The 14,858-nt window shown below is 37.4% G+C and overlaps 1 protein-coding gene across 4 annotated transcripts in view; it reads right to left on the bottom strand.

The window, feature by feature from the left end:
* LOC139142688 (solute carrier family 12 member 4-like) overlaps positions 1-14,858 on the bottom strand; it is a 63,156-nt gene that overhangs the window by 13,314 nt on the left and 34,984 nt on the right. For all 4 annotated transcript variants that reach the window (XR_011554445.1, XR_011554446.1, XM_070712750.1 and 1 more), the window contains exons 8-15: positions 14,443-14,648; positions 13,900-14,037; positions 12,077-12,175; positions 8,342-8,399; positions 7,171-7,289; positions 6,424-6,598; positions 5,466-5,564; positions 4,260-4,379 (exon numbers count right to left, since the gene is read on the bottom strand). Coding sequence is in view for 2 of the 4 variants with exons in the window: in XM_070712750.1 (XP_070568851.1) it covers positions 4,260-4,379; positions 5,466-5,564; positions 6,424-6,598; positions 7,171-7,289; positions 8,342-8,399; positions 12,077-12,175; positions 13,900-14,037; positions 14,443-14,648 (1,014 nt within the window). In the remaining 2 variants the exon portion in view is untranslated. The remainder of the gene's footprint in view (positions 1-4,259; positions 4,380-5,465; positions 5,565-6,423; positions 6,599-7,170; positions 7,290-8,341; positions 8,400-12,076; positions 12,176-13,899; positions 14,038-14,442; positions 14,649-14,858) is intronic.

Here is a 14,858-nt window from a genome sequence, read left to right on the forward strand (position 1 = left end):
GCACTGCCATGGTCGCCGGCTGAATGACCTGCGAATGGTTTTATTTTGTTCTTCTCCGTTCAAATACGTACTGCTACTGTGTTTCAGAGGATACAGAACTTTGGCAGAGGAGGCCGACATTCTATTCTGGTACAGTGTGCGTTACATACGGATTATTCAAACTGCAGACGGCAGTGCACCGATGCGCACCGTGCAGTTGGTCACTCAGAACTCCGGGTACCGATGTAAAATCAAGACGACACTATATACACTTGGCTCACTTCTGTAGGCAAATAGCTATCAAAATTGAGTAACTTGAAGTAATAAATTTCAGCTGATTGTCGCTTTAGCGGCAAGGTGATTGCGAAATCGAAGCATCATAGTTTGGCAATGTAAGGTAGGCTGTCGAATGCAGTGAACGCGATGGCCTTTGGCAGCAAGTAAGGGAACCGTCAGTATTTACGACCTGGGGGTCATTCAAAAATTGAAAGTTATAAGGGATGCTCAAAATGTTTTTTCTTTGTCTTACTCTGTCCTCAATGACATAATGATTAGTTTATTATATATATTTTACTCTGATACATATTAAATAAAAAGAAATAAATACTCTAACAGTACAAATAAATATCAACTAAATGAAGCAAGGCAAAAACCACAAGTAGGTGCTACTACTAGTAATACTTATTATGAAAGAGAAGATAGTGACGATGAGAATGATATCGTTGTTCATGTACGCAATGGCACCAGCGACAGTAAAGATGAAGATCAACAGTGGTGATGATGATGTCACACAGTAGTTTTCTGCAGTCGTTACCAGGGTTGAAAGGAGAGGCTGGGTCATGGAGAAATGTTCTCGACAGATATCACTATAAGTGCACAGGATCTAGGACAAAACTGAACTGTTGTGAATTCATCCTTTATATTATCATAGAAATGTATATTTTATTTGACTTGAGTTCAACAACCATTTGGACATTTAACCATACCATAATGACATGCTACCCATCCAAATTTAACAATACTACATGGTCGGAGACTGCTTATTAGGTGAGCTTTTATATCTACATATTGTTACATGGGCTCAGGTAAGCCAAACTTTCTGTTAGAGAGGGGGTTACTCAAAGAAGTCAGGGTTGGCTGGGGTGTGACTCAAAATTTCGGAGTTTGTAATGTAATTCCTCCGACCCCCAGATCGTAAATAATGACGGCTCCCTAAACAGCTGTGAACGCCTGAGTCAAAACGATCGGGACCAGTATACGCACTGCTGTAACTCAGCGAAAATTTAGAAAAAAACAATGGAGCTCCTGCTAAGAAATTTACAGACTTTTGGCTCTTGATGCATCAGTTACTGAGCTTTTATACTGGTAAAAAGGCATTCTGAATACGCGGTAAATTTCCACCCAAACGCGAAAGGATAACACGCGGGCATTCTGCAATGGACGTTGTCAATTTTACCTTGCTGCAGGCCCCACACCAATCTCGGCCCGGCCCCGCTGCACTTGTACAGTTTGCTACCTCCATGTAGTACAGCCTTACATGACTAGTAGCCGGCCAAACCACACAAAAACAACGTCGCAGTGTAAAATCCGTAGGTCAGAACCGTTGATCATAAATTTTCAGAACCAGTGATGTTTAAAAGTTTTGTATTGATCACTTCATTTAGGTTTATGTGAATGACTTTCTCATCGAGCTGCGTCTATAATTGTCCCGGGCATTGTCCATGCAAATTTGGGACTTGCCTTAGCTCCCTCCGATCGTCTGTAGACTACAGCCAAACTCACAGTCCTGAGCAAATTGTACAGTTGTGAAAGTCAGATATATGTATCATGAATTTTATACAAAAATATATAAACAACAGAATCAAACCAGGAGGTTAGTTTGCTGTCGGGCCGGGTGCGCAGGGGACGACTTTGCAGTGAGGCCGGGATCTCTCTTGTGTTCGAACTTCTAAGCTTACAATGCCTGGAGCTCCATCGCATCGCAGCTAGCCGATAATTGTACTACTGTAGTCCTTGTGAGGATTAGATACCCGTTACGTTCGATACTTTTTGAAATACTTTTAAATTTAGTAAGTAAGACTTTTGTACTGCATTCAAGATATAATTTTTCCTTTCTGAGCGTTTTCAATTACGCCGTACGGCAACGATATGCGAAGTTGATAGGCTGTGTTGCCTGCAGCGTAGCCTGGCCGTACACAAAACTTCGTTTGAGTAGACGGGCAGAATCAGTCCCGTCATTTATTTTCAACGAAATTTTCATTATACTCCATAATGGAAGAAACGACTAGTTCAATGATTACAATGGTGAAGTGTTGAATTTTTATTCACATATGTTTTTCTCTCTCAATTCATTCAGCAAACTTGATCTCCGTACCATCGGTCACAACGTGCAGTGCCTTTCATGAAGCTTACAATCGACTGTCTCCGTCGTTAGTTTAGCTGTTCAAGACGTTTGTTTGCACGGCTCATTATAGTCGGAACAATCTGTAAACAATTACATATTTATATTTTTCCGGTATTTCACCCAACTTTCGCGCGTTTTTAGCTGAGTCTCCAGTTTCGATGGACCAGACCTTTTCGAAGAGCGTATGGTTTCTACGGACGCCACAGTAAAACTTGCGTAGATGTGGTTGAGCATGCGCGGTGGTGTGATTACGTTTCGTTTCGTGTGTCAACAAAGCTGACTTCTGGTCCGACAAGTCATTTTTTACTCCTTTTACTGTTAATTGTGAGGCGGGCTGGGCATGCAAACCATGCGATTCAGTATTAATTATGGTCTACTTTCACATACTGAGGATGTCATTTTAATCAAAAATATGAAAAAAATTGTTAAAAGTTACAAATACTGGGGCTTTAATAAGAATTGCAGCTTGCATTTAATCTCGGAAAAAAGACAAACAAACCGTACGATTTGACGTCAAGCTCCGTAAAATTCAACTGATGTGGGTCTAGTCATGTATGCACTGTGATTAGGCCGTAGCAGCACGGAAAAACACAGACCTTTCAACGATAAAAATAAACAATATAGCAATGAAATTTGTTTTAGTCATGAGTGAAATTCCTGAAAGAATACTATCATTCATTTGGATCGTGCTGTGACAGATGAAATCTCTCTTGTCAAGAAAGAAAATAATCATCCATCTCATCGCGACTTTGAGACAACCGGACTGGCATACAGCTATGGCGGATATGACATCAAACAGGACTCTTCTATAGGGAAGAGGGACCGAGGATTAAAAATACCGCAAATAAGTTTAATTCTATTTGCAGTTCTGTCACTTGAACTTCCATTCCCCATGACTTTGTTATTCTCTATTGCTTTCTTTCATCAGTAAGGTAATCTTATCAAACCTAATGGGTTTGTAAACGTTTGTGATATTTGCTTACCCCTTTCAACAAATAGTGCGCTCATCATGACCGTCCATGCTTTTGAATACAACACATGCATGTAGGAGTCAACCACCATCGTCTCATCGTAAACTTCGATCGCATGACATGCTATTTTGTTAGGGTTTTGTTGTTGTTGCTGTTGTTGTAATTTCATTTATTTCCACAATTATTACATGGGTATCAAGGAGCAGAATGCTTCCAATGCATAGGGTATTGTATTCACTTAGAAATTCACATGGAGCTCCGAGGTTGTAGGAAAGCACAAAAGTATAGTATTGTTATCAGATCAGGTACTGCAATGTTATATCATGTGTAAACGGTCATGCTCTATGCTAAAAAATGACTGATTCGTATCTTCAAAGACAAGGAGAAAAAGTCTGTGGCATTTTGCTATAGTTTTTGGTACACAAGTTTCGTAAATTTAGGTAAAAGATCTTCATGTCAGACGCAATTTTTCCATCAGTCACAGGCACACCAGTTGAAACAGGCTGGGCTAGCATTTTTTTGTCTTCTAGCCCGGGGACTAGTGAGTTAGTGATTCAACAATGATTTGCGAAGTGTGTTTAGAAATGTTCCAGTGACGTCCAAAATTGTTTACTTTGAATAACAGAGTCACATCAGTTGCACATCTTTGTGTTTTGAGTAAAATATTTGCGTGGCAAATCAATTTTTGCTGTGGCTAATTTTTTTTTGCATGAATTAGCCACACCAGCAGACTGTGGCTAATTTGAAAAAAATCCTAGCGCGAACACTCCAAATTACCATGGATAACAATGGTTCTGGGTCAAACCATTGTGGTGAAAAGGGTTGAAGTCTGGTGGTTGACACTTTAAAACTTATGAATACTCTGTTCCATATGTAGTTTGCTCTAGGCAAAAATTTGTACTTACCCTCGGAATTCCACATATTTGTAAATTGCAGCAGCCAGTATTATAGCGACTATGGCGTAGTACCAATGTGTCACAAACATGATTGTGAAACAGAGTATAGCACCAAGGAGTGACAGGGTCCTGAAAATGATTACAACACAGTATTATTGAACATCAAATTGTTGATGTAGTGAGTGATGTAGTGAGACACCGGAAACTTTTCTGGAATGTCAAATACATGATATTGGAAAATGAGTTGAAGGTTACAATTCATTACATGCCAAATACTCACATTATGTCAAAAAGTTCACATTTGTACTGTTGAAATAAACAATTTACCCACAAATTACAGCTTCACAAGTGTTTTAATATTCACTTATCTTTAAAATGCTAACTGGCCAATGTTGTTGCACTGGAAGTAGTTTTTCATAAAAACAAAAACAAAAGTAGCCTTCCACAGCCCTATGAGGGCGCCATTGAAATTTCTGTTTCACCATTATATTACTCAAGTGCACTCAGATGTCACAAATTGAACAGAAATCTCAGGTGGCAGGAAGTATGAACACCTGTAGGCTTATTTCAGTGTTCATGACATAATTATTTATTTTCTGTGCAGTTAAGTATATATATCTTTCGTCAGCTTAAGTTTGTGATGATGGCTCTTGCGTCTTTATGTGAGAAATTGAGTGTAAGCAGGTGTATAGTATTTTTTGCTAAATACAGGATGTTAGGGGACTTTGATATTCAATGCACCCAGTTGGTTGCAAGCTATTTGAAATATACTGGCTGAAATCTGTAAATTTTGTTAAGTCGTTAACTGAGTAGACAAGGAATGGTTTGTTCTGTGTAATGAGATGGTACCTCATTGCATGCCACGTGGCCTCCCTAGATCTCGTAAAGTCTCACACAGAACTTACAGAAATTGCAACTTTCAAAAATACTGGATGTAGCTTGGGAATTCAATTGAACACCTACTTCCCTTCACAGAGAATTTAAAAGGGCTGAATTTAATTCAGATGCCTATGGGTAGTAAAAATTATCATAATTACCAAGACAAAGAGAGTGACAAATCTGCTGGTTGAATTCATTGAATGACATTCTACCATTTCTCAATGGTTCATCATGATAAATGCAATGCTTTCACTTGATGAGCTGTTATATAGCATTATGGCGTCATGACTTTCTGAGAGTTTCATAAACTCTAAATGACAGAACTTGAACACTTACCAATGGTAGTATTTGAAACGAGGTCTCCAGTTTGGGGCTCTCAGTACTGTCTGCAAGACACAGACAAAGTTGACAAAACCATAACACATCAGGAAAAACCTGCAAGGTAATGGAGATGACAGACCATTCAATGTACACACTGGTTATGATGCATGTGGATTTGGATGTGTACATAACTGTGACTATGGACACAAGTTCACCACTGTATAATTCTTGTCAGCAAGACCTCACTAATCCAAGTCCATAAAACTGTTTGTTGTGTACTGTAATGTTATGCACATTTTTTGACAAAAAGTGTGAAACTTTTGCCCCAAACTTTTTTTCGAGGAAACTTTGAACCATTCTCTTGTGTAATCAAGACAAAAATTCAGGGATCACTGCATAAAGTTTGGGGTAACAGAAATAAATTATCTAAATAGATCAATATTTGAAATTCAAAATAATTGCAGGTTACATGTATTTGTGACCACAAAAAGCTTGTAATGGTTAAAGATCAGTTTTACAGTCACTTCATTGAGTGCGTACCACAACATGGCACAGAACCAGTCACTCAAGTGAATTGCTCGTAGGAATTGAAGGAATGGCTCTGTGCAACGGCAAGGAAAACACTTTAGCAGTGATCATTCAAGTCTGTCAGATAACCACAATGGCAAATATGCTGGTCTAGGCAAGTAATGTAGACTGCACATCCATGGATTTGCACACCCATGCATGTACAGGCAATGTTTGCTGGTCTAGGCAAGAAATGTAGACAGCACATCCATGGATTTGCACATTCATGCATAGACAGACAATGTTTGCTGGTCTAGGCAAGAAATGTAGACAGCACATCCATGGATTTATACAAACCCATGCATGTACAGGCAATGTTTGCTGGTCTAGGCAAGAAATGTAGACTGCACATCCATGGATTTGCACACCCATGCACTTACACACAATCATGCTTACAAACACTTACATGTCCACAACTGGAGCTACATGATCCAAGGCACCAATAAGAATACCAAACTCTGCAATGCAAGTAGTGATAATCAAGGCTCTCCATGGCTCTCCATGCTTTGTAACCACACTAAACACTCCTAGGAACGGAATCACATTATCCTTGGCAATGGCCTGGAGAAGACGTGGTGCACCTAACATAGGAAGAGAAATTCAACACATGAGTCTATTTTTGCATCAACTATTTCAATATTGATTTTGGAATTATCTCCGAAAAGACAACTACAGTTTTAGTAGGGCAAAGATGAGTGAAAAATAAACAATACTTTAACATGTCTCCATCTTATGCTCTATCAATATATAATCTGACAAAAAAGTGTACAAGAATTTTGGCAGTCATATAATTTTAACCAATAACAAAGTCTTAAGAAATATACAAATAAAACTGTAAAATCTACCAGATCTCTTTCACAAACAGATTGCAATATAACCAGATCAGAATGGATGTTTTATACTTGAAACAATGTAATTTAATTGGATATTTAGTTAAAAATGAATTTTTCATCAGTTTCATTTCTGAATCCATCTTTTATGAAAGTTGGAACGCTATATAACCATGGAGGCCTGTAATGGAATATGTATATAAAAATCTCCACCAGTGAATCAAAAGTTACAGGGCTTTCATGATTTGCTCTCACTGGTTCCCAAAATAAGCCACATTTCTCTCACATAGGATGCAATTGAAATATTCAGACAGAATACTCACTGCAAAGGCACTGCAATCCCGCACCAAATGTTGAAGTAAACGAACCAATAAGTAACACCCACTCATTGGGCCAGGCTAACTTGGCCACCACCATACCGCCACCAAGACTTTCACCATATCTAGTTAACAAATCACCCCAAAACACACAATCATTACATTACCTTGTTGGTTTTATCTATTGTAACATCTTACACTAAGAAATATTAGAAAACATTTTATCTGTTGATTTTACACATTAAAGTTAGTGAAAGAAACATTCCTAGACAGGAAAAATTGGAAGATTTATAATATGTATTTGTCAGAATTACAGTCATTATCATTTGATTATTGATGGAATTTTTTCCTATGTGTATTGGACAACTGCAAATTACATTTTACTCTGTGGTGCCTGGTAAATTACCTGACTTAATTTATTTAACATGATAAATACAAATTTTAATTGCATTCTTTCAGAGACCAGAAGAAAGCATGTAAATACATGATCATCATCTGTAAAATGCAGAAACACCTAACATAGTCCACTACAAGAATATTTATTTCTGAGGTGACATAACTTTCAACGCTTTACTGCCAGACTTTCTCATTTTCTTGTGGAAAAGACATTGAAAAAGATTCATGCCAATTGCTAAACCAAATCTCAAGTAAAGTTATGGATAGTATGCGCCTTGAAGATGAAGACTTAAACTTTTGCTCAAACTTTCTTCAAGGAAATTTCAATCAATCCTTTCAAAATCAAGAATGAATATCAGGGGCCATCGCGCACAATTTAGTACTGCAGAAACAAATTACCAAATATTTACTGACATTTGAAATTCAATATGGCTAACAACTCCATGAAGAAACATTTATATTTGCTTTTCACAAAAATATGCCAGTGAAAACTTAAATCTCCAAATGAGCTTCAAAATGAGCTCCTACAAGTGGCAGACCAAAACAGTATAATTTGAGAATCAGAATATCTGTCCCGAGGCGCATTCTATCTTGAGTGATTGACAAATTCATTCATTTCATAGCACTGACGGTAAACTTTTTTGAAATATGATGTTTGTAGTTCTGTTCTCAGACATGTCAAAAGAGAAGGTCTGCTGTACTGGGTATTACACTTGCTTGTCTATACAGTTCTTTGAAGAGGAGAGAGCTTGGAAGATGACAGTGAAAAATCTGTACTTACTTATCCAGTAGAAGTGATCTCTCAATAGTTGCACCAAATATTACAACTAACGATAGATCTGACAGTGGCAAATTAAGGAAATAGATAACAATTCGTGAAGATTATTTTTAAGACGACATTGCACATACATGTAACACAGTACATTTTACTCAAAATTACTTTTTTGCATTGATTCATAAAGGTTAGGTTCACCTTTTAGCATGTCAAGCAGTCGTAAGTTGGGTGAGAAAGCAGTGTTACATCTTTGCAAAGTTATTTGACTAACCCAATTTCATGGCTTCTTTTTTCAAATTTTTAACATTTCACTGAAAAAAAATTTAACTCCACACTGGCTGGGTCAAACTTTGTGAATTTTCACATTTTGTTCTTTCAATACTACAAAAGAAAACAACAATTTTGTTTGGCAATAATCTAGTTTCAAATGTGATATTAAATTTCATAACATCAAGTTTTATACTTTAATTTTTATCATTCATACCAAATTGAGGTTTTTACCTAAAAATGTACTTCTTTCATCCTTTGAGTAAACTATTGCTACCACACTAAACTTTAAATTCTGTGGCTCTTGGGAAAGACATAGTATGAGAGGGTTTTCATGTCACCTTTGATGAGAAATATTGATTTGAAAAAAATGTGTTGGTTAAATGTAACTCCACCTTAAGGCACATAAATGAGAAACTATCCACATAGTTTTGATGAAGAAACACATGTTCAAATCTGAGACACTCTTTTAAAGAAAGAGTGAGTAGGTTTAATTTATCAACAGTAGGTTTAGCAAGCTGTATACAAAGACGTACAAGTAAGGAGAATAATATCAATAAGATGTTGATATATACTTCTTGGAACTGTCTCAGAATTTTGAAATTTGTGCTATTAATGTAGAATGCAGACAATGTTCCTGTAAATTTCATGATATCTAAATGTGAACGGAGAGGATCATTGAGTCTGAATAGGGGAAGAATGAAACAAACAGATGATGACTTTTATTAATACATGCAGTTTAGCTTGTCTGGTGTACACTACAATGACTTAAGGTAGCGACTCAGGTTCATTGTCACTTATTTTCAATCCTCATTTTCACAAAGAAGACGTGGTCACACACCCGACATGTGGTACTTTTTTTATTTGCTCGGTCACCGAAGAGTTCAGAAAATTTGTTAGTTTTTTAAAAACAGTGCGCATACGGCTGTTTTACTCATAAACACGTGTTTTTTAGTTTTTTTACTCAAAAAAGTGTAAGTACAAATCTCCAATCGGCCTTGGTGATCTGTTTACGGCAATCGACGGCTGGATATACTGGGCAAAAAACAGTGTCCCGGATTTTTTAAATTCGCTTTTGTTTTCGCACAATGCACCTCAAAGTGTCAACTTGACGTTTTTTGCATAAATTATCGCCTTTGTTCACGTTTGTCAGGATATCTTCACTTCCAGGCCCTTTATCGGAAATCTGAGACACGGTCTTTCAGATATATTCATTCACTGTCCACAAGTGAAAAATCAGGCTAGTCTGTTCAGGCGCCGCCGACTTATACTTATTTGAATAATGTACGCACTGCCAAAAACGGAACTGAGAAAATCGACGATTTGTGTAAACGACCTATGCGTCACACATTGTGACCAAGTCCGACTCGCGCACTATTTTCAGCGAATTTTCTTACACCAGGACTAAGTTGAAATATTTAGAGTCAGTTTTGGGAATTTCGAATATGTTAGGATTGCAGATCGTGTGAAAATAGAAAGAAATTATACACTGAACTGGCAAATGCTCAGTGCCAGCAGTGGGTGGTATTTACGCAACAAACACAGAGGGGTAATGAGCGATTAATCCACTTTTCGAACGTTTAACTAGTAGATTAACTGTATACTGTTGTCTCAATCTCAACGGTTACAATCTGGTTACCAGAGTTCACAGTCAAGACGAAGACGTCGAAACTTGCGTAAAAAAGTCTATCCGATCGAGACTTATGTGCTGTCGTCGCGCGATCGCGTCGGGCATTCACTTGTTCTTGACTCAAGTTGTCTACTTCCTGTCTCGCGATCGGCAATTTATGCATGTTCTTTGTGAAAAGTGATTGTCAAGTTCATGTTAGCGCCGACACTATGCGAACGGGACGTCACTTGCTAGTTTTCCTACCCCAAGATGAGACGAACACATGTAACTCTTGACAACATAAAATGCCTGTCGTATTTTCTTAGCTTTTACACCGCACTGCAAACTTGTCGCCCTTTGTTACGACGGGAGAGATTGACTCGTGTTATTTTTTCAAACTCTATTATATGTGTTCTTGTACCGATTTTATCAAACTAATGATAATCACGCCGTAGCGTAGAACAGTGCAGGCTGTCATCGACAGCGTGTTCCAAGAGACAGAGTATCGACTAGTCTACAGTGGAGTCACTCGACTTGCGCAATACCATTACCAGCGCACACATAATTATTTCGGAGATTTTTACTTTTAGTCAAACTGTTGATGACTGACCTCATATAGCAAAATTTGCTAGTTTCAGCACTTCTAGAAGTTGAGCCGGGTTTGTTTTACGTTCAGTGTTTAGGTCCAGCTAGCAGCTGTGGAGTCTGCGGGTAATTGATAAGTTTACACAACACATACACAAGAATCATTTGTGAACCCTCGCAATTCACGTTTGACGTATTTAATTTTTGGGTGATATTTAGAAAGAAAAGGCATGAAATAAAAAAAATCTGCATTTCGTTTCGAAAAATTAGTAGATCGGTTAACTTGCTCTTGTGAATCTACATTATGTGTGTATGAACTCCTGCACTGGCTTGGGAAACTCCTTGACATAAATGTCGCGTGATGTCGGGTACGGTGTTGTTCAAGGTTTATCAGCAGACACGAAAATACTGCACGATAGAAAACTCGAGTTTAAAAATATAAAAGAACACGATACTAACACCAAGCATGTACAGCAAGAGTGATAACATTATCGCAACTAACAGAAGTTTCATCTCGCTCAGGCTAATTTCTGGACTCGGGTATGTAATCAGCATAGCCTAATATGTTCGAAAAGCAGTGTGTCAAATACTTTCATAGTTGTTGAACTGAGCACGTCTCCGTTATCGTCTGCGTCCTCGGCCAAATCTGACTCTTCACTGCATTCTTGATCGTTATTGCAGGGAGTATGAGCCAAAGTCGACTGTTTTTACATTTAAATCGACCTTTGCGCACGTTGCCGTCTTTTTCAGGTCCGCTTTTGTGGACCTCGCTTGCTTTTTCGACGGTACGGAGCGCGAGCGCCGGCTTTGGTCTGCTCGACGTGTTTGCCGTACCGATACATGCGGAGTTCAAAACGCTGAGCATAACGTTGAAGCTAGCGCATGCGCACTATACCGCCAAGCCTATACATAATCTCTGCGTGTTTATCAAAGATATCGTGGTCGGTAATCCGTGACCGTTAAGACAAAAGGGCACGCGGTGTGGCTGATAGTTTGCAATTTTAGTAATATTTCAGGAATTTCCCGGTACGATGTGACCCAACACCTTTCCCCAAAAGAAAGGCCACGTGTCAGTGGTTCGAAATTTGAAATAAAAAAAAGTTGCTAAAATTGACATTTGAACCTGAGTCGCATCGTTAAATTGGAGTAAAAATGAATGAACAAACAAACCAACAAAAACTGATCAACTGTAGAACTGGTATTAAACCTGAATGAATTGAGAGAGATCCCTACATCCTTTGAAGATGTAAATCCCTTTTGTCGGAAACTATCAAGGATACAAACAAAGGATGTTGTCCATTGAGCTGCTATGGTTCCTGATGGGATGGATTTCTGTGCATCTTTCAGATCCCCTGACATGTTGGATCCTGTCATTATACCTAATTAGTCAATAAAAAACAAAAATATCTCATTTACCGATGCAAATCAGTCCCTGTTGTACTAACTTCCTCTGACCACACAATGAAGATGTATAAAATCTTGCATCAAAGATGATTCTACAAGGCTGTTATTCATAATAAGGTTTGAATTCATTAAATGAAATTTACTTTATTTCCTGTCACGTTCTGTGACGTAGACATCAATCTTTGCATCTCAAATGAATGTGTATCATATTGAATATCAAACCTCTGATGGCCGTCAATGTAATGAAAACACTGTTGGAAGGATTAAAGTGAACATCCTTCTGTTGTAGATTCTTATAGGACCTGTAGCTGTAACTTTTGATGATTTTTTTAACATTTTTGTTTTACATGTATGTCTAAGTACAATTTCTTGTTATACTCCCAAAAGCATTTTGAAACACCTATAGTTTAGCTTATCTACACAGCTTCTATACATGTAATATGCGCTGTTTAATTGTTTACATTTTAATTTTATTCCAGAACGGAATTCACCATAACAATCCACTCTGTACATGTATATTTTCATGCTGTGTTGACAAATTGAATACCATGTATCATAATATGCTTCGGGAAGTAGAACAACAAACTAGTTGACAGTAGAAACAAAGACAGAGCCAAATTGTCAAAAAAAATTGACATGAACATAACAAACATCATGCTCAGTGTGTGCAGTAGCACACAAGATTTCTGAATCCTTTTGGAGAACACTTCAGGAAATATATTTGCCTTGGTGGCTCTCTGCATGAAATTTGGAAAACATCTTTTAAAGGTACTGGTATACTGTCACATGTTCCAATTTTGCCACAGTTACCATGGAAAGAGAAAATCTAACCAATCACAGATTTTAAGTGGGTGGCCGCTTTTTAAAAACAGTGCAGTCACATGGGCATTTTGAATACCAAGGAATGCCCCTTTGACCATATACAGTAATGGGCATATATAGATTACAGGTGACTGTATATCTGTAACCCTCTGAGTGTCAAAATCAAGTTTCGTCGATCGTATAAAATATAACCCAATTTTTTTTTCAAGATCCAGACAATTTTTTTTATTTTTTCCAAAATTTTATTCAAAAATTTTAGTCAATGAAGAATAATGTCAATTTGGTCCAAAAATATCAAAAAAGGTATAAAAAAATTCATACATATAGGTGAATAGTAAAATGATACACTAGTAGAATTTTGGTGGGAAAAATTACAGCAATCCAACGGTTCATATGAGAAATGCAATATAGAGACGTGCGTTATCAAAAGAGCACAGTGAACATGCTGTATATGCTATACATGTAATATATTATATCATATCAGTATATTGATGGCACAAATACAGCGATCTGATTGGTGGAGACGCGAAAAGAACCGTGGTATATTGGCGATATACCACGGCTGGCATACGTAAGAGCTCTCAGCTTGAGCAAAAAAATGTTTTTTGACGTTCCATGCCAGAATTTCAATATATTGTTATGACATAATAGCAATAAAGCACACCCAGCGATGGTATACCACGAGATTTTGACCAGCTCACTTCATATATGCACTCGCTATCGCTGGTGCATATATGTCATGAACGGGTCAAAATCTCGTGGTATACCATCACTGGGTGTGCTTTATATTGCTTAAATATAATATGTAATCTATAATGTACATGTAATATACCGGTAATGTAATAATTTAAATGATTTGAAGTATGTTTTGCCTTACCAGTAACGGATGGGAAATAGATAGCCATGAGTACAAAGAAGGTACTGGTCAGATCTTGGATAACTTCACCCCTATCTTTACTTCCTTTGACACCCTGTGTATTATCACCTTCATTGAGGTAAAAGCTGTCTGCATTCTCTGAAAGAAACATTAAAAATATATTTTAAATATCACTGCATCACTGTAGGTTACACAATCATGTATCATTTTGAATGTCACGTACCAGTCCTTTTTCAACATTTTTTTTTAGATTTTACAATGAAATAAAAACTAATAATTTTTAAAATTGTGCTTAGTTTTGGCAATAAAACAAAAAGACATCAAATGGTACATAATATAGTATTAGCCAGATAAAGCAAGAAAGAAAAATAACACAAATAAACAACTAATTTTATGAGCACAAATTGTACATCAATACATTAATTTACTTTTATAGATACATGTAGGTTTTTTGCAACTTGATGACTTTATGTATATTAAATGCCAATGGCCATGTCTTGGATCATACGGATAGAAATCTGTGAACCAAGGGTAACCACTCACCGACTATAATTCCACTGGCCATTCCGGGAATTCCAGGTATATGTCTGACACTGTTTTCCATGAAGTAGTTACAGGAGTCAGAATCATTATCTGCCTGGTTGCAAAACATGTCATAGATGGGTCCTGTCTCATTGTCATTGCACCACACTACACCATCCTTCATGATGGAGTCTTGTGCCAGAAGTCTATCTCCTAGGAGACAGATGCTGAAAGAACAATCATCCGTAAAGGCAACTTATCATTGAACTGCTAAGTGCCTCGAAAGTGAAAGACTGACACTTTTGTTCAAACTTTCCTCAATGAAACTTTCAGCCATTCTCTTACCAAATCGAGAATAAAAATCAGTGGTCACTGTGCAAAGTTTGGTACTAGAGAAACAGATGTCCTAACATTTACCGATATTTGAAATTCAAAAT

This window comes from Ptychodera flava, chromosome 10 (genome assembly GCF_041260155.1).
Source record: "Ptychodera flava strain L36383 chromosome 10, AS_Pfla_20210202, whole genome shotgun sequence".
In the NCBI taxonomy this organism is placed as follows: domain Eukaryota; kingdom Metazoa; phylum Hemichordata; class Enteropneusta; family Ptychoderidae; genus Ptychodera; species Ptychodera flava.